The sequence below is a fragment of the Acanthaster planci genome, linkage group LG12 (assembly GCF_054643075.1).
Source record: "Acanthaster planci isolate LZ-2023a linkage group LG12, COTS_SCS, whole genome shotgun sequence".
Lineage (NCBI taxonomy): Eukaryota > Metazoa > Echinodermata > Asteroidea > Valvatida > Acanthasteridae > Acanthaster > Acanthaster planci.
The window spans coordinates 3,298,478-3,318,021 of NC_141788.1; the positions used below are offsets into that span (position 1 = coordinate 3,298,478).

General features: G+C 42.6%; 3 protein-coding genes across 6 annotated transcripts in view; 1 reads left to right on the forward strand and 2 right to left on the reverse strand.

The window, feature by feature from the left end:
- The window catches only part of LOC110977403 (uncharacterized), a 32,625-nt gene extending 24,623 nt beyond the window's left edge, over positions 1–8,002 (reverse strand). For all 3 annotated transcript variants that reach the window (XM_022231494.2, XM_022231492.2, XM_022231493.2), the window contains exon 1: positions 7,921–8,002. In XM_022231494.2, coding sequence (XP_022087186.2) covers positions 7,921–7,947 — 27 coding nt within the window. In that variant the 5' untranslated portion in view covers positions 7,948–8,002. The remainder of the gene's footprint in view (positions 1–7,920) is intronic.
- A 43-nt stretch (positions 8,003–8,045) lies between these two features.
- LOC110977486 (glutathione S-transferase P 1-like) lies at positions 8,046–12,997 on the forward strand. The gene is made up of 5 exons (XM_022231675.2): positions 8,046–8,217; positions 8,716–8,936; positions 9,650–9,784; positions 10,851–10,987; positions 11,928–12,997. The coding sequence occupies exons 1-5, from the start codon at positions 8,135–8,137 to the stop codon at positions 12,183–12,185; spliced, it is 834 nt and encodes a 277-aa protein (XP_022087367.2). The 5' UTR covers positions 8,046–8,134; the 3' UTR covers positions 12,186–12,997.
- A 673-nt stretch (positions 12,998–13,670) lies between these two features.
- Positions 13,671–19,544, reverse strand: part of LOC110977419 (zinc finger SWIM domain-containing protein 6-like) — a 66,390-nt gene continuing 60,516 nt past the window's right edge. For both annotated transcript variants that reach the window (XM_022231531.2, XM_022231529.2), the window contains exon 13: positions 13,671–19,378. In XM_022231531.2, coding sequence (XP_022087223.2) covers positions 19,057–19,378 — 322 coding nt within the window. In that variant the 3' untranslated portion in view covers positions 13,671–19,056. The remainder of the gene's footprint in view (positions 19,379–19,544) is intronic.

Consider the following 19,544-nt stretch of genomic DNA (forward strand, 5'->3'; position numbering starts at 1 on the left):
GTGACACGGAAATCAACAAGACCTGTTATTGTCGTTAAGAACACTCATGCACACTGCAATATACCTATAGTAAATGTGATATCTGCACACCAGGAAGTCAAACTGAGTAATTTATCCAAATGAACTTAAAAAGCCTTTTCTAATGCATGACAAACAAACGAGTGAAATAAGTACTCCAGTCTAATTTTGTCAGATTTAGTCACATTAGGGGGCACGGATTTACAAACGTCCTTATATGCACGAACAGACCAACAGTATTGCATATAATTCACAGCCTCGGCACGTTTCCATGATGATGACCTCTTTCATGATCATGAAACTATTACATGAAGGAATAAAAACTTGTTGTTTCCTGGAGATCAATTTCAAAAACTTGAATGTAACAACTGCCACGCTACATTACAATAAATGTATAAACCAGGAATCTGTTGAGAGTAGACATGGTAGACAATGATACAATGTTGGACTTTCCTTATAAGGCTTTCCTTGTAGGGCCTGGTGAACCAGGTGGAGTCTGAACCCGAGTCATCCAAGCAGGAAGGTGAACATGTACATGATTTAAAGGGTCAGTGTGGTGAAGTTTTCTTCGACAACTATTTGTGGAACTAGCAACCCCATATTTTTCCACAATGTATGAAAACTGTTTGACATCCTCTGGGGGTGAAGTGCACAGAAAAGAGCAATTTTTAAGACATTTAAATTAAGGGCGCAGTTGCCGTGATGTCATTGAGGGAAGACATTATTATATGTTTTTCTGTTCATATTTTGAACACAACCCTGCAAAGTGAAGATATTTCTGAGAACTGGTTACTTGTTGGCTTATTGCCATAACTTGTTGATTACCAAAGAATAGGAAGTTTAGGATGGCAAAATATCAGATATTCCAGTAGTTTTGTGCACAAATCAATGCAATACAAAGGTTTTCTCCCTGGGATGACATCACAGCTTTATTCATGAATATGTAAATTTTCAATAGTACAAGAACAAACAGGCACTAAAATACCTTTAAAACAGCGTTAAACATTGAAAGCAAGGTTAACTGAAAACACAACGGTGAATTTTCAAGGGCTGTAGTAAAACAATGTAGAATTGCACAGACCCTTTAAGGGGTCTGTGCCGACTCATGTCAGACGCAACCCAAATCTTACTGCTGACTCAATCCAGTACGGATGCGACAAGGCTATGCAATTTTCATCCACAAAGACCACGCTGCCATCCCCTTCCCACGTCCAAGGCTCCACCTGCCTGCCCCAACAGTTGCACTGGTACGAAGACATTGGCAGGTCGGGATACCCACTCCAGTCAACCATGCATACACTCCAGTGAGCACGGACACTTGAAAGACTTGGAACTCTCCTGCTGACCCGCTCGATGAGGGAAAAAAATGGCCACTTCCCGGAGCAGGGCTGAGCAAACGTCTGCCAAGTGATGCCAAAACACTCCTCTCTGGCAATCTCGCAAATTCTGCGCACGACACTCAAACTTGGACACGTGTTTCTCACCAAAACAGACTAAACTTGGTGAACGTGTGGTACATCATGGCACAACACAACCTACTTGAGTATCTATGACTCCCGATTTCCTCAGCAGAAAAAAAGGAGAGTATATTTAGTAACAAAAATGCTTGCGTGACTATAAGGAAAGGGAACTGGGTTTTCTAAAAACAGCCAGGAAATTGCTCTATCGAAGCTTTCAGTACATAACAACCCCAGAGACTGAGATCCGAAACATTTAAAGGAAAAGAAAGTCGGTGTACGTCATTCCCGTGAATATGACTAAGGGCTCGGTCTCGTTTGAAGTATTCCTCTCACTCAGACAAGCTCGGGATGTAACCAAAATACCACATCAGCTGATAATCCCGTCTTGTCGTCGTTCCTTAGACAATGCGTATCACTCCGAGTGTCTTGGTCATTTATTGCCGCCTTCCTCTGTCCCTATGATCCCGTTTGCTTTGAAAGATCACACACATGTCAAGTTGGTAAACTACGGCAGGGGAGGGGACTCGGGAAGAGGATGTGGTTATTTAGTGCAAGGTTTGGGGGGCAGATGTCTGGTGGACAGTGGCGAGGGGTGGAAACTGAGGGCTGGAATATCTGACTCAATGACATCTTCCTTCTGGGAAGGCAGAATATTGATATGGCTAGTTTTGATTCAAAGTTGGTAGAACAGCATGTACAAATCGAGATCTAACCTAAATCCGGACAGTGTCTTTGTCAATAAGTCAGTGGCTAAAACCAGAACTCTAACCTGTAACATTATGAGCTCAGAACAACAAAAAATAATACAAATGCAATAAACGTTTTGTAACCATCTTCAGAAAGGGACAAAAGTCTCAATGGAGAGTAAAAACTAGGTTTTGAGAAAATCACATTTGAAGTTGGCCTCTTTATCAAATACTTAATTTCCCCAGCGTTTGGCAATCCTTTGACTTATCAAGTGCTACTCAATAAAAGAGGGGATCTCAAATGACACAGAACTAAAAAATAATATTCACTTTCAATTAAAATTGCTTATTATGTAAAGAAATAATTTTGTTTGTTCGTGAAAATGCTGAAATTCATGTGACTTTTGTCTCTGCATGAAAACAGCACATGGAATGTATGCATCTGCAATCGCCCCGTGCCAGGTGCAAGATTGTTACATTTATATATATTTCCAGAGTCAACTTTGTCTCTTTGTGAAAACAGCAACGCAAAGTTTTGCCCGTGGTTTTGCCTTTTCTTGCTGACATTTTATCCATGGAAGGCAAATTTATCTTTTTGTGAAAATGAAAAATGCAGTGAAGTTGAATTTTGCCCCAAGGAGATCATTGTGATTTGGCTGATTTCAATAGATTTGGTAAAGAAATGATTACACCAAGTTGTTAAAAAAAAGAAATAAAAAACCCTGATTTGGGGTGAACTTGTCTCTTCATGAAAATGGTGACAATTTTTCACACACTCAAAAGGGGTTTGAATGTTTAAAGCAAAGCATGGTCTGGGTTATAGGTTAATCCATGCTTGCAAACAGTTCCTTGAACAGCATTCTACATTAAAAAAAAAATTCCTGATTCCCTTGAGTGTAATGCAATAAATATGGAATGTTATCTTCAACATGTATGTACATGTATATAAATTATACAGGAAGTAATGAAAAGGATACAACTTGGAATATGATATGCCCAACAATGTTGGCAAAGTTCCGATTAATTTCAGAGGTGCATGAAATATGAATTTTTTGGGGGGAGGGGGCTTGTTTTTTCATAAAGGGTAAAAAAAAAAAAGATTGAACTCGCATACATGTATGGTTGCTGAACTTGTAGAATTTCCCCCGGGCACATACGGTAGATTTCTTACAAATTTTGCTCTTTGTTTTCAGAAAAATGGACAATGGAAACATGGTCACTGTTACTCACTCAGTTCACAGAATCCCCCAAAAGAGATTTCAAACCAAATTCCACTTGAAAATCTTGATTTTATTCAATTTGTAAACAGTGAGTAAATATTCGAACACAGCGAGCCTTTGGCAAAGGAATCAACGGGCAGGTTTCATATGAGGCGGTGAAGCACAAACAGGCCAAAGCTTGAATTAGCCTTTTGCAAGTTAAATTTGAACAAACTCTGGTACGCTGAGTTCTTCAAATTTATTTGAACGTAATTTGAATCCTCCGCACAAAAGACACAGTTCCCGTACATGTATCTCACGATTCGGGACAAGCATTTGCTTTAGTTCAAAACATACATGTATGCCTTGCACCACTTCACTGTTTTCATTGGTTATAAATGGCACAAAGGAACCAGTCCATTCCAGAGGTGGTGGTCGCTACCTGCTATGCAAAAGCAAGCTCCAAATCACAAGGTATAACGGTATCTTTAGTCTGGGAGTTCATACTGTAATGTTTATGAACAATCTGATTATAACTCAGTGTATCAGATTTTAATCAACCTGAACCCACAAAAGGCGAATTGAGGAAAGTAGTGCATGCATTTACATGTACATGTACAATGTACGGCCCTTCAAAAAGGTAAAAAGGGACAAAGACAAAGAAAGAGAAGGGAGGAAAGAGATGAAAATCGCCCATAATTTCCTTGAGCATGTCGAGCATACATGCAACTTGGAATGGACCCCTCCTGTGGTTGATGGTTGATCGCTCAGCTACTTAGAGCTATGATCCCTCCCCAGAGCAGTGGCACTCTCGGGGGAGGGGAAGAATGGGAAGGAAGGAAGCGCGGAGGCTTGAGTTTTCTGCCCCAGGGTGTTTCAGTTTTGCTTTCTGAAAAAAAAAAGAATGTAAATGTAAACCTACATCTTAAACTACTACTGAGTAGCTCTGATACAGCCATGAAAATCTCAGTTCCCTGTGGCACAACTAGGGAGGAAGGGCTTGAGGATCATGAGCTATTTCGGGGGGTTATTCTGGTCCGAGATCCCCCACCCTTCCAACAACAATTCCTGGGTGCACCACTGCCCAAGACAGAGCTTTGCCCCCCTTTCTGGCGACACCCATGCAAGTCACCCGTCACCAGTAACAAACGGAGAGGTTGGGGAGACACTTGAGAACCACTGGTGCCCATGCAACCGGCTCAAGAGCAAAGGCAAAGACGCTACAGACTTTGTGAAGTCACCCACGCATACTCCATGCAAGATGAGCACAAGCGCAAGTGGCATGCTTCCCAAGCGAAATTGTTGCCAAGTCAAAGAACAAGAGCTCCTTCTCTTATTAACGCATAAAGACAATGGAGGAATCTGGGCACAAGACTACTGTTCACACACAGGAGGGCCCTTATAGAGACATTTTGTGCAAACTATTGTTCAGAAAGACCATCAAGGGCCTGTTGTTTTCGCTCCATAGCTAGCCTCCTGCTCCAGCAGCTTCTTGGGGCTTAATATGAAGCTGAGAGCAATCACACGCCCGGAAATCCACCCCGTCCAGGAGATGAGCTTCCCTGTATTCTGACAAGAAATGCCGGGAGCTACGGCTGAGACTACACATAACACAGATGGATGTGGCTTCCATACATGTACGTAACCATGTATTGTCCAGCCACAGCCATTACCTTCAGATGAGGCTGAAGAGTGGTGTCCCCGACAATGTTCAATCAAGCATGCACCACCACTTCCCTCCATGGGGAATCAGCTGAATTGTAGAGTCTTTGCTGAACAGACTTTTATTCTACAAGGCTACGACATAATCCATCTCAAGCTGTGGGCAATGGCATCCAAGCCCATCCCCAAACAATATCCACATACATGCAACAGTTTCAGTACATGCACAACATCTGAGGGGAAATATTTTTTACAAAACATTAACCTCTTCCCCGCGGGAATTTCTTTCCGAAAGCCGACTCCAAGAATTCCAGCCTCGCTTGGCCACGAAGGCCACCTGCCAAACCGCAAATTCAAGGTTTGTGGCCCAGCGTGCTCTGCACGCTTTGAATTATACGGTGAAAAGGCTGATTGTTCGGTGGCATGTGGCTCTACTCAAGCTTCCACATTCCCGTTGCCTCTTTTCAAAGTGGGGACTATTGTGAAGCTGGTGATTACGATTCAAATTTGGTCTTTTCATTTCTGGGCTACCCACAAAGACCAATTACCACATACACCAGAGCCAGGGTCTGCCTTCTTTCACTGTGTTCGCTCGAGCGTGGGCCGAGAATAATAGCTGAAAAGCGGGCTGAGGATCTCAATTTTCACGGCGTGTGTTAATGTGTCCCGGCATGAAGGGGTTAACAAATTTAGTAAACTTTTTAAACTACATGAATCACAAGGGTATAATTTCTGAATTTCTTTTCTTTATGAATATACCCAGAAACTGCAACCGACCCTCCAGCTTTGATAATTTCCTATTGTTTTGGACCTTCACTTTCATCTTTGAGTGGAAGTGGTGACGTGCGAGTGCGTATTCAGAGGTTCTACATGCAAATGACCCCTAAAACAACTGACCTACATGTACATATAACCCAAATAAACCCTGTCTGATACAATCCTGCAAACTGGTCAACAATGCACGGCAGCGTACAGAGGAAGTTAAACCCTGTTGTATCTACAGAAATCATGGCCACGTTCCTTCCTGTTCATCATGCCATTGTTGGCATGAAAGACCCAGATAACTGTCATTACGGTACGAGTGCTGGCACATGTGGAACAGACAGAGGAAAAGGCAGTAAAAATCCAGACTGATGACAACTTGACTCGTCTTCGGGGGGGGGGGAATATGGCTGCATGGCACCCACCTACATGTACATGTAATACAGCCGTAGGGGCATGCCTACAGAATGCTGATGATAAAATTCAATTTGGGAATTCGTTTATGTTTTGGTTTTCAATGACAAGGTCAAGTTTGATTTGTGACCATTTGTCAATCACTGATCAATTTTCGTCTAGTCCTCAGGATGTGTGTTGTGCAGACATGTAGGTTACCAGGGAAAATGAGATCGTTGGTGGACAAGCATGACAAATGGTGGCTAAACGAGCATGGCCTATGCCTACTGCTCTGGGGGGAAAACAACCAGTCCCGTCTGTATTATGAACATACATGGAGAGCCAGTACATGTTCGCGTATATGTTCAGAGTTTATTTTTTGACTTGACTTCTTAATTTACTTTGAGCTAAAAATTGCTATTTATCAAAGAAATTTTAACTCTGACACTGCAAAAATATGGAACAACTTCCACTTCTGGCTGGAGTGTCAGTTGCACTCTCTGGCCATGTTTTTTGGCTGCAATGGATGAATGAGCAAGAAAAAGATCAAATGAAATTATGAAGATCTATATTCAACATATGAAGAGAATTCTAGGTGCTAGATTTCAATCTTTTTATATTGGGCTTACAAGTCAGTTATTTCATAAAAAGATCTTTTATTTTTCATTGGCCTGAACATTAATACTTTTTTCCATATGATTCCAAATAATATATCTTCATCATTTAAGCTTAAATTACATCAAATACAATCTGAATAATCATTGGATAGTCATCTGATATGAAAAATGAGATAAAACAGAAAGAGTAAAACATGCATATGTTAACTGCTACATAGCCTATGGGGCAGCGCGGAAATCCAAGATTCTTGCGAAATGACAGGTACTGCGCCGGTGAAAACAGCGACCTTGGCGACGTACGCACGCACCAGCCAGTCCGACGATCGGTTTATACAATCTTTTCTTTGATCTGTACGTACGCGAGCGCTCGTTGCAGTTGTTTTCACCGGCCGCGGTGTGGTTGCTACCCGTATTTTTGTAAAACTCCCAGATGTCCACGCTGCCCCATATGCAGAGCTTGAGCTTGTGCACCACACAATGGAGGGATTATTATTGTTGTCAAAAAATTTATGAAGTCAGACCAGTTTCAAAATGCTTCCTCCATGACGCACTGCGCAAGCACTCTAATACTTTTTAATAGGAACAGGGTCCTTGAACATGGACTGCCCTCAAATGAAATAGACAAAAAGAAATTAAGAACAATACAGAGTCCGACAGTGACACAAGTCAGTTTAGATGAGCGTGATGGTGAACATGGTGAAACAAAGTAAGCACTGTCAGACTGTCATGACGGTGCTCCCAATTGCTGTGTGCATGCTGCATTAGCATGAATTATTACTACTAGCCCAGCTGCGTCAATTACTAACATCAAAGTCTAGCCCTGGTACATACCTAATATTTAAAGACCAACCCTACGATAAATGGATCTGACTAAAAGCAACCATGATGAACACGTGTTTCAAGCTCTGCCCACTGCATTTGAATGCAGTTGCGCGCAGTTTGGGAAGAGACTGCGGCCTTCACTTCCCAACTAGTAAAAGTCCTTTCACACAGTCCACGTTTCCTAATGTTCGTAAAACAGTGCATCATGTGTTTGTCCGGCCGTCCTTCAAGATGAAAAGGAAAAACAGGAAGCAATGTATCAAAAACAGACAGGAAAGCTGAGAGGAAACACCCTCCTTACCTGGCTTGCTGGCGGTAAGGCGGCCATTTTGCAGCTCAGTGCAGTTAAACTGCATGCATTCTTCTCAGATAACTGGCGGCCCGTCCCATTTATTTTGAAGAGCGCCCCCTTTCGCTTAAAGCCAACCCACCTGGTTTTTTGTTTTCGTGGCATCGGGGCTTTGTGTTTGGGTTCTAGCAACTCGATTGAATTTGGTTTTAATTTTGGTAGGATAATGGAGTTTATTCAGTTTACCTTTGTACTTGTGGCAGCTTTATGTGCTATCTATTACAGTGGCCAAGGACCTCATCTGATGAGGTTAGTGTGGTTGAAAATCATGTCTTTTGGAACCATCGTCGATGAATTTAGGTGGTTCTGCAAAAACGGGACTAGGGCCCACTGCCTGGCCGCACAGAAGCTTAGTAGTCCTGGTACAAAAACATTGATTATTGTATTAAAACAGTTGAATCAACGCTTTTCGTCCTCATTGCCACAATCATCAACACCATCACCACTGTCATCTTCACGATATCACACTGCAATCATTCTTGACCTTATATCTCCATGAACAGCACCGCACCATCATCATGCAAATGGCAATCAATATCACCATCACATTCTGGTCGTCCTTATGATCACCGCTTCATTATTCCCATCATTACCATTACAGTCACCATCACCATCGTTATCAACATCCTACATTTTCATATATTCCTACAGGACAACGCCTGCAATTTTTATTCCTTCAACATATTCAACAGTGCATTGTCGTTATTAATTTCCATGCCAACTCATCTTCTCCATCGTCCTCGTCAGGAAGCTGAACGAACTCGTGACAGGCAAAAAAGGCTGTTCCCCGGTGGCCGATCTTGATTTTGTCACGCTTCATTACTTTGCGGGGCGTGGGCGGGGCGAAGCCATTCGTCTGATGTTGGAGGAGGCAGGCATTCCGTACAACCAGACAGACTTCACCATGGAGACCTGGCCCCAAGCCAAGAAGGCAGGAATCAAGTCCGGAATTTACACATTTGGGCAAGGTAAATAATTATAAAAGATTTGCCTGAATAATGTCAGCACTCAGTTATTTTCAAGGTAAAATCTTTAGTAGGCACCTGTAAAGTTTTTCCTTCATGGATCTCCATCTGAGGCAACTTTTCCTTTCTTTCCGTCATGGTTCTTCAGCTTTGCAAAAGTGTATGCCTTAGCTCTGAAGTGTTTCTTCATCCATTACAGTGGCAGTTGTTCATAAGAAATTCGACAAGTTTTGAAATACCACCTCTTGAAATTGACTAATGAAGATATGAAAGATCAGTCTTTGTGCAAAGAGTTCAGCTTTAAGCTCTGAGATCTAAACCTGTTCATCCATTCTCAACTGGGAGTGAGTGAACAGGTCTTTGTTACTGCCACAGAACAATAAGCAGATAGCTTTTCAATCCTCTGTGAGCATGACCCTATCCACCTCTTGGAGATAATCTGTACCTTAAGGCTCTTGGAGATAAGGTGTGGTTGGTTTGTTAACCTTGAATAACTCAATTTCTAAAGGCTGGTCATTTGGGAATGATGCAAAACACAGCCATGATGACACATCTCAGACTCATGTTCAGGGGGGGTTGTCCTAATTTTTTTTCCCCCTTGGATGACTAGCTCCTGTTTGGTGATTCAACGGTGCATATGTGTCTATCCTTCCTCTTTGGCTAATGGTTCTCTTCACGGTATTTTTTTTTTACGTCCTCTCTAATTGTTGATACAGTCCCAGCTATGGTGACGCCGTCCGGCCTACACATGGTGCAGAGTCAAGCCATGGCCCATTACATCGGCCGGGCCACGGGCATGGAATGCGACTGTGAACAGCTCCACCACTGCGAGGTCATCGCCCTGGGCACTGGTGAGGAGACCCGGTCGTGTCGGGTCTGTCTGTTGGACCGTCTGGGTGTCAGTCCGTTTGGTTTTCCAACGACGGTTGCTGTGACACGTCCTGGCAGCCCTTTGTTGAGAAAGTAAAAACACATTTGTGCAGGGAAAAAAGTAGCATTTTTGAGGGGGGAGGGATACTTTAAATAAAGGCGAATTGCAATTTCAGTCAGATTTCAGAGATGGATGGGAATTTGTCCTCCATCTTTTTAGACTGCAGCTTGGAGTAAAACAAAAAAGAGCAGATTGATTAAAACAGGTGGATTGTTCAGGCTAGTGAGGGAAAGTGGGAACGGTTGACTTGCTGCCTCTTCAGAAAAATACCACTATTTGTAAGATGGTCACGGAGGCTGTAATGTATGACTAACACCCACTGACAGGGTTTCTTAGCTCTGTAGTAGTTTTATCTTAGCGTAGTTGTCTGTTTTGTTAACTTCATACTCGTCTTTCCACAGTTTGTCCTACCGTTGGTTGTTAAGCCAACTGTCTATCTGTCCGTCTGTTTCCAATCTTGTCTATTTGAACCCTGATCCACCTCAGAATGCTATAAGGTCCAAACTGGTCGTACAAACATGTAGAACCTTGTTGCATTGGGAGTTAATGAGAGCCATTCAGCTCTTTGGCAGTAGATACTGGATCTGCTTTGTATCCTGTGATGGCTGACTGTTTGACCTCCAGACAGATGACCCTGTTGATCATGTTCCTCTGAGCATGGCTTCTCTCTCACTCTACCAACTGCAGACGAGGTGGTTTCTAGCTGAAACACTGTGTAGGTTGGGAAGGGTTGATGTACTAACGTGCTTCTGAAAAAGAGGGATTTCTTTATGTAAACTTCTTTCCTCTCAGAGGTTAACTATAAATCATGTGTAACTGCCTTGCTAGTTGTAACCTGAACTGCTCAAAACTACCCAAGCATGTCCTGTACATTTCACCTGTGAATGCGTCGTGTAGATACCAATGGTCTCATTTGTTTCTTTTCTTTTTTCAAACTTTCAGTAATTATTTTTTTCAATGTTGCCATTGTTTCCTGGTACTTACAGAGGACTTCCGTAGCAAGCTGAGCAAGATTATCTATGACCCAGGCTTCTCCGTGAAGATGAGGGACGAATATCTCCAGTCCACGGCACCAACGTGGCTGGAGCATTTTGAGAAGCTGGCGCCCAGCATCCAGGCGGAGGTGAGGGTCCCACAGGATGAAAATATTCAGGGCAAACTGAGACTTGAAACTGTACCCCATCCCTTGTTTGGCAAACTGTGCTCACTCTGTTAACTGGACTCAACACAGTAGTGTTGTGTGCGAGTCCATCACAAGTCCATCTCGAGTCATTCTGTCTTCAGCCAATTCACAAGATATTCAAATGAACATTCCTTTGTCATTGTTCACCCTGTTTCTTATGAGTAGCCTTGTGAAGGGACTTGTGAAAGGACTTGCGAAAGGACTTGTGTTAGACTCGACTCCAACACTATTTCACAGCAAGGCATACAAATTTGGTGCAAACCAAGAGCAGCCCTTGTCCATCGTGAAGCCCAGCATTTTACACCAGGGATATTTTTCAAGCAAGCCTCCAATGTTTAATTCTTAAATGCTTAAGGTGCACCACTACCATAAAGTGTGGCATTGTTTCATCGAAGTCGGCTGGAATGAATCAGGATATATCAAGGAATGTAGTCATATGCTGTGCCCTGGAACTTTCAACCGCTAAGTTGGCACACAAGGCAAAGCTGTGTTGCAAATGGCAAAGTTGTGCTGAGCAGACTGATCTGATTTGAGCAAGGAGCAAGTCCTTTTCATTCAGCCTTGTTAGTGACAGGACCCTGCTTAATTACCTGTGGGGTGAAGTGGGGCACATGGGACCGTGTGTGATAGGATCCAACTGAGCAATTGAGGGTAATTATTCCGTCCTTTCCTCCCCGGTGCCAATATCAGAACCAGGCCCAAGTAATTTCTTTGTTAGGGGGGAATGAACGTTGTCTCATTGCCATGTGGCCCATGCATGGGCTTCATTAAATGGCTTGGCTCATACCCTGAACACTCACCCTGAAGGAAGTCGTGCCAACTACCTGCCCCGTAATTTTTCACTTAATGGTAGATCGCGCTTCTCTCTCTCTTTGTGCAGGACGTGGCATACTTCGGCGGCAAGCACATCACCTGGGTGGACTTCCTGGTCTTCGACCTGCTGGACGTCAACATGGAGTTTGGGCAGGTGGACCTGGGGCGCCCTCAGGTGGCCATCCTGAGTAACTACCCCAAGCTGCAGTCGTTCTACAATCAGTTCCGGACGCGGCCGCGCATTGCCGCGTATTTGAACAGCAGCAAGCGGGCACCTTACAAGCTGCCCTACGTTCCCACTGTCAAGAAACAAGAAATTGCCTAAAATATACCACAAGAATAGAAATGCTTTTTAATTCGAAAAGCAGTGTATCGACAGAGTATCAATCATTTTATCTAATTTGCTTGTTCACTGGCGCCCAATCTTTTATTTGAATCACAGGCAATAAGTTTACCAGTTTTATTTTTCACTTCTGGAGTACATTTATTTCAAATTTCCTTCCTCATGTGCTCCAGTAGCACTGTAAAAACATTACAAGGTATTCAGGATCCTTCAAGTAGGTTTCTGTTCTTAATTTAACGGGCAGCAGAGAATGGAGAGGATTGGACTGAAAGGGATACACACTAAAAACATTTGTTGCAAATGTGCATGGGTGCCAAATGCATGAAATTGTCAGGACACCCAACATGCATGCTTAAAGCCTTTTTTCCTAGATCACATTCACTGAAAAATTTAAAGTGATGAAACTGCAAAGCAGGATAATTAAATGAAACAAAATCAAAGCTTGAAAATTAATTCTGGCACTAGTAAATGCCTTCATCGTTTGAACAGAAATAGAATTTTGTCTTTTACATTGATGTACTTATGAAATATGTTTCCTCGGTATTGTTTGTATAAATTGCTTCAACTGTATATTCCAAATTGTATGTATGTCATCATGGTTCATCGCGTAGTTCATGTGCGCGTTGCAACTGCTCGTCAGTGCTAGAGCATGTTTTCTCAGAGTGCCTTTTTGACACCTGTTTAATACATCCAATTTGAAAGCAATACATATATGACATTGTTTATGAAGAATTTAAGATCACGTCAAGGTAAAAATTAAAAAGATTTTGAATATCTGACTTTTACAAAATCAATTCTTTTGTCATGTTTGGAGTGTTATTTTACTGAGACTGTGGCCCTTTCTGTTAAATATGTATTGGCAGTGATGCAACCTTTCATCTGGTCTTGTGGTGGTCTCAACCGCCACACTGATCAGTGACCCTAGCCTTGTTTGCAGACTGCCTGTGCCAGCAAACTGCTTGGTTCATGGGTAAAATGCTTGGTTCAGTTCTTGCAACATAACTACTCAACCGGGCAGAGAGCTACCTGAAAGTTGTGAGAAAGAATTCCACGTACGGCCGCCGCTCGACACCAGGTGTACAAACCCTATGAAATGGGTCCGACAAATTCTGAGTGTTTTCCAATCGAGCACCTCAATATTTTCACTGCTAAAATTGACTGTAGAACATTCTCTTGCTTTCACATGGCTGATGGGTCACTGCAGGGAAAACTTAGTGGCATCCATACATGGAATTCTTTCCAAATCGTGCGACTTCAAACGAGGAAAAGGTAGATTTGAAATGAAACCTCATATGTTTGAAATGTCCAGTCGGGATAAAAGAAGTGGAAGACACACGTTGCATCAGGAGTGAATGAAAAGTGATGATCAGTGGTTGGAATGCCTAATTCAGAGAGATGCAAGACGGGTACGGCAGCGTGTCTTCCACACACAGTCTGAAGGACAAAAATAACTCCACATCTGCACTGTTTACTTGATCCAAATAATTTATTATAAAATTGGAAAATTTCTCAATTTTCTCAATCAACTTTACTTTATGTTCACTTATACACTCTCTCCTAACAACGTTCATAGTCATTTCTTTTAATCCAATATTTTTTTTTCTATTTTTTAAAATTTTATTTTTATTTCTCATGAACCATTCATTGGAATTAGTTGAAAATCACTGACCGACGCGGGAACATAACCGGCCTTTCAACTTTTTGTTACCCTGAGCTTGATGGCTCTAACCACGAGTCTCTACAAACAGCGACATTTCCTCACCGACTACAAACACTACTATAAATTTACTAGAAAAATTCATTCTGTTTTTAAAAGTTACAGTTTTTTTTGTTATAAACACAGAGTTCTACATAAAAACAGACCACCATGCCGGCCTGAAGATTACGTGATATACAGTACAATAGGTAATACAGTACAGAAACATCAGGAGAGGTCTCCAATCATACCATCGTCATTTTTCAAAATAAACTATACTGTGAAATTAACCACAACCTCCAGTGCTAGGTCAAAGGTGAAGAGGATGTCTCCAAGACTATAGTTTTTCTTGGTGGCTGGCCCCAGAGGCCCGTATGAGACATTTCATATGCTTTTCATTAATGCATACCCTTTTGACACCTGTTGAGTTTGTGTATGGGCCTCGAGCTGGACCATGAGACAGACGGTGCTATTTTCTTAGCAACAGAGGCTCCTTTGATACCGAACTGCACTTCTTTGGTTCACAAACGACCAAGAAATGCAAGCGTCACGATCGCATTGCTACCAAGAGAACGAACACTCCCCGATCAACACGGCTCTTTTCAACTAAAGTATAAGGGGGTCTTTCTGCTCGAGGCTGCTTGGCCTTGACAGGGTCAAAGGTCACATGTCAACAATAGGGGCCCCTCAGCTTGGGTCAAATGAGGCAAGCAATAGCCACATACTTGACAACGGCTTGAAGTACAACATACGCCTGTGGTAAGTGCACAATGCCACTCGACGTATGCTTCCATAGACGCTCGCGTTAATTTTCCAATGTAATGTGTGGTACCCTGAAGCCATGTGCATAATCGCACAGTGCATTCGGGCATGTAGTGACTCATTCTCAGCTTCAAGAAATCCAATTCAATTGATTCAATAAATCACTTTACAGACAACATAAGAACAGCCTTTAGATGGCTGTTCATAGAGTGGACTGAGGCATCAAACGTGGATGTCACTGTGCACATTCCAATTTCAGAAGCAACCCTACGTTTGCAACTTGTTCTAAATACTTCACCATCAAGTAACAACTTTGTTTCCTGTAAAAGCAACAACATCGTGTTTGTGACGCAAAGTTTTTCACTAACACTGGAGAGTTACAGAAAAAAAAAAATAAACAAACAAAGCAGGCTGGCTAACCTGAGAATCCAAACAATGAAAAAGACCCCCCCAAAACAAAAGTCCCCAAATGCATTAAACAAAGAAAGCCACATTGTGATCACCTTCACACACAATATACTTGTTCTCCCCCCCCCAAAAAATAAAAAGAATGCCTGGACACGACTAAAATTTGCAGAATATGCCACTCTATCTCCACCTTTGAATAACCTGGAGAAGTAAGAGACAACAAAGATAGAGACGGTGACAGACGTGATGTAATATTGGTAGAAGAAAGGGCAATGTTTCCACTGCCTCGATTCCACAAAAAGGAGGGCTACACAACGTCCTTCATAAATAAATAACCAATCTGTTTATATATATATACAAACATCCGTAAGGACCAACAAACAAACTGACATCTACACATGGCACAATCATGCAGGTCTCCCCATTTATGCTGCACACATTTTCCGATCTCTATGCCTGCTCCGATAAAGTATAAATTAATGAAATAAAACTGCTTTACACGGTGGTCATTTGCTGGCCACAAACAAAACTAAAAATAACATTTTGACGGTTGCTAAAAATTCACTACATTGCACCTATGCCTAGTAATAGTTGTATTTTTTTTTCTTTTTTAAAACTTTTTTGTTCATTCTCTATTTCTACAACATCTAGAGACTTGCTTTCACTTTTTTTTCCGTATTCATTTCTAAAACAGTCATCTACACTTGAAACCTTTACAGCACCATTGTGGCAGTTCACATCTGTCAGGCCAGACAGCAGTTTTCTACACGATTTAGACATTTCCAATCAAATCAACCCAACCTAATCTCTCAAAATCAAATTGTCTCCCCCAAAACTCAATCCTTTAAACCTGTTGTTGTTTTTAAGATATGCAGCAACACTTTCTCGTTAAATATGCAGCACCAAACATCCAAGATTTCTCCGTCCATGCTTCTTCAACACCCAGGGTCAAAGGCTATAAACTCCACCATTTCTTGGTTACCATGCCCGAGTTGGTATTTATGTAAATATATGCAAAAGCAGTTTAATGGGACTGGTTATACTTTACTATGTTCTTTTGAATATGATACTTGACTGGTTTACTGCAGCAGTACCTCCTGCTAACTCATAAATATTTATAATGTATGTAACAATAACATCACATCTAAACAGTGTTTTGCTTTAAGATAATGGAGTACATTTGTACAATCATGCAAACGTGGTTACTTCCATGAGTGTAAAATGATAAAATGAGGTAGATACACATTTTCATACAATACCAGATACAGGAAAAAATTATTCGGGACTTAATCGCTGAAATTTCAACCGAAAGAGAAATTACACCATGAACAAAAATCTCAACAAAACACCTCCCCTGAAAAAAATGGAGGGTGGGCAGAGAAAGGGGAAGAAACAAAAATTCCTAACCCCTAGTTCCTCTTCCCAACAAACAGGAAATAAGCAAAATACAAACTCTATCTATTCTGCCATGTAATTGGAATAATTATGGAGTTCTAGCTAATCAATGGCAACTGGTCATAACCCAATGCCAAGGCTTTGAATATTCATAGGTATTATGCTGGGCACATTTGAACACCTCCCATCTGGTGTTTTGCTCTCAGCCCAAATCTCAACCAAGGCAGGCCCACATAATCCAGAACTAGTGGCCACTCACTCCCTGTCAAAGTCCATCAATCGTAACCTGGTTTTGCAGACAAACGTATATATTTGTGGTATGCAATCTTGTGTGGATATTCCTGTGTTTCTGTATAGCTCAGGGGAACAGTGAGATGAACACTCTTCCACCCTGAATACGGGCGATTCACAAACGCACACTGGGTCGACACATTTAATGCATCGAGATTGACCGATGCATTGCAAACTCTTGGAGACGCACTGTTGTGAATCACTTGTACGTTTGGCCATGACTTCCTCAGAAGTTCCTTAATTTCCTTTTCATTTGATTACAGACAACAGTAACCAAGGAATTCCTCTGACCACCCCCCCCAGGAAGGTAGCCTTGTGTGGACCTGTGCAAGTCCACACAAGGTCTCACAAGTCCACACATGGAATTACAAGTCTGCACATCTCAAAAATCATGACCCACTTGCAGCCGAAGGTGAACCTGTTTAACCCTGACCCTCATGAAAAAGAAAAAAGGCCCAGAGGGTAGGCCGTAATGTGTTCATCAGTCATCACCGGTATTATGTTCAAAGCAGCTTCTGTGGTGACACAAACCCCAGCTTTGTCTTTAATGCTTGCCAGCGGTGTCAGCCTGGCCAAGCTTGGGCGTGTGCCCCTGTGTGTATGCGCGCCTCGTTGAGTGAGGTCCTGGTTTCTCGTGTCAGGTGGAGATGTATCCAGACTGGAAACCAGCTCGGTTTCCTGCCATTATGGCTGATGATCAATATCACACATACTACGTGACAGGACGGGGGGAGGGGGTCGGTGGTTGGGGTTTGAAGCTCAAGGTTGAGCACAGGTATTCCAATTCTTTCATTTTCTTGTTCTCGGTTAAAAAAAAAATCATCACAAATTCTCAAATTTTGACGTTTTTAACTGAAGCTCCGATGATTTCTTAAGCCCAGGTGGCAATGCCCCTGACATATTCCCCTTGGGGTTCATCAAGCCACTGAGCCCCATCTTTTCTTTTCAGCTGGAGGGGTATCAATTTCCATTGGTGGAAAATATGCCCCCAGCCCCTAACATTGGCTGCAGAGGAGGTTAAACTGTCAATTTTTATTGGTGCTATATGCTGGTCCCGTCTAGGCCATTTGTTTCCCATTGCAGGGCAAAGAGGTCAGATTCCTCCAGCTGTTTTTGCCTAAAGGTCGGGCCAAAAAACCCAGGGGCTGGCGTCCTCAACCGACACCCTGTTGTTTCCACGTGTTCGCGAGCATGGCGCCCCCGTGGATGTTCTCCAGTGCTGCACTAACGCGAAAGGAAACCAGCCGTAACTGGGCCCGACTGCTGGGTAATGGGGCGGTAATCAACGGGAAACCCGTACAGCATTGGCGGAGGAAGTCGTGGGGATATCGGATAATTTTATCTATGTGCGGTCGACGGAAATGCTGAGCATTGAAACCGGGCCCGAATCATAAAGCGATTGTTGTTTTGTGGCCAAGACTGGCAAGTCGATGCCTGGCCCTAGAGAGCCCACATAAATAACCCAAGCAACACCACATGTTATGAATCACACGGCCCATATGGGCTCTAATCCCCACCAGGCTCTTTGGCAAATAAATGTGAGCAGGACAAAAAACTCCACTCCGTTATACATCTAGCCTTGTTCATGAACTAATCTTCACGTCCAACATTCAGATTTTTTAATTTTTTCCTTTTCGTTTGCAACATTAGCAGGAAGTTTAAAAATGTCCGAGTCAATGCTTTTATAAAAACAATGAATTTCTGTTGGACGTGTTACGACACGCTAAAGTCAACAACTTCTACAATTTTTGGTGATAAAATTCCTTGCACAAATCGAGAAGGTGTACATTTTAAAACTGGAAATGGCTCCTTTTTTCCCTCTTTTTAAAAACTCTGTTTCTTTTAAAAACTTCATACATTAAAACTGATATTGTCATTGTTTTGTAGATTTCTACAATACTGTTTTGGTAGTTCTTGTTGCAGTGTCCAGACAGGATGAACAGGAGTACTCCTTGCCATGGGACACACTGATGACACGCAAAAAAAAATACAGGCATATCATTGCACTGTGTTTTCACACATGCGTCCGACTGGTGAGTGTGGACTGGTCCAAACCGGCCCAGATTAAAGTGGAATGAACCGGAACAAACTAGTTTGAACCAGAACAACGGGGTTCAGTTGCGGTTGCAGGTTGACACTCAATTTAAAAAACTTTGCACTGTGACCAGAAAAACTGTACTTTTCTTCATAAAAAGCAAGGATGCTATCATTGACGGCTACAACCATTTATATCAAGACGGGCGATTTTAATTTTTGTTTGTAAAAGGACATGACGATTTTTCCACTCGGACTGGCCACACGTCATCCGAACCGCTCCCGTACCAGGTGCATGAGTTTCTTTTTCCCCCGATACATGACCTTCAGATCCTCTATGAGTTTGGCGAAACGTATGTGGCCGTCCGGGGCCAGCAGGAACGTCTCCCGTGCCTTGCTGAGGAACTCGATGAAGTCGCCGTAGTGGCGGGGGCTGATGTGCGTAAGTCTGGAGTGGGCCGTGTTGACGTAGGCAGCGATGGCCGCATCCAGCAGCTGCCGCATGGGGTCCTTGTCGTGGGGCAGGAGCTTGATGCAACGCCGCTTGCCATCGGGCAGGCAACCCACACCAGGCGCCGTTAAGGTACATCTGCGTATGGACAGAAAGGGAAGGAGACGAGCAAGAAGAAAAAAAATAGTCAGCAGTGAGTCACACCGCTGTCTTCAAGTTTTCCTTCACTTCAATTTCTGGGCTGGAGATAGAGATATTTATGGGAACGAACATTCTGGGCCCTCCAAGATCGGATGGGATAGAT

Excerpts from the sequence above, each read along its gene's own strand:
- LOC110977486 (XM_022231675.2), top strand. The coding sequence starts at position 8,135 with ATGGAGTTTATTCAGTTTACCTTTGTACTTGTGGCAGCTTTATGTGCT. Across the intron at positions 9,785-10,850 it reads GGTCATCGCCCTGGGCACTG|AGGACTTCCGTAGCAAGCTG; the intron begins GTGAGGAGACCC and ends TGGTACTTACAG. Across the intron at positions 10,988-11,927 it reads CGCCCAGCATCCAGGCGGAG|GACGTGGCATACTTCGGCGG; the intron begins GTGAGGGTCCCA and ends CTCTTTGTGCAG.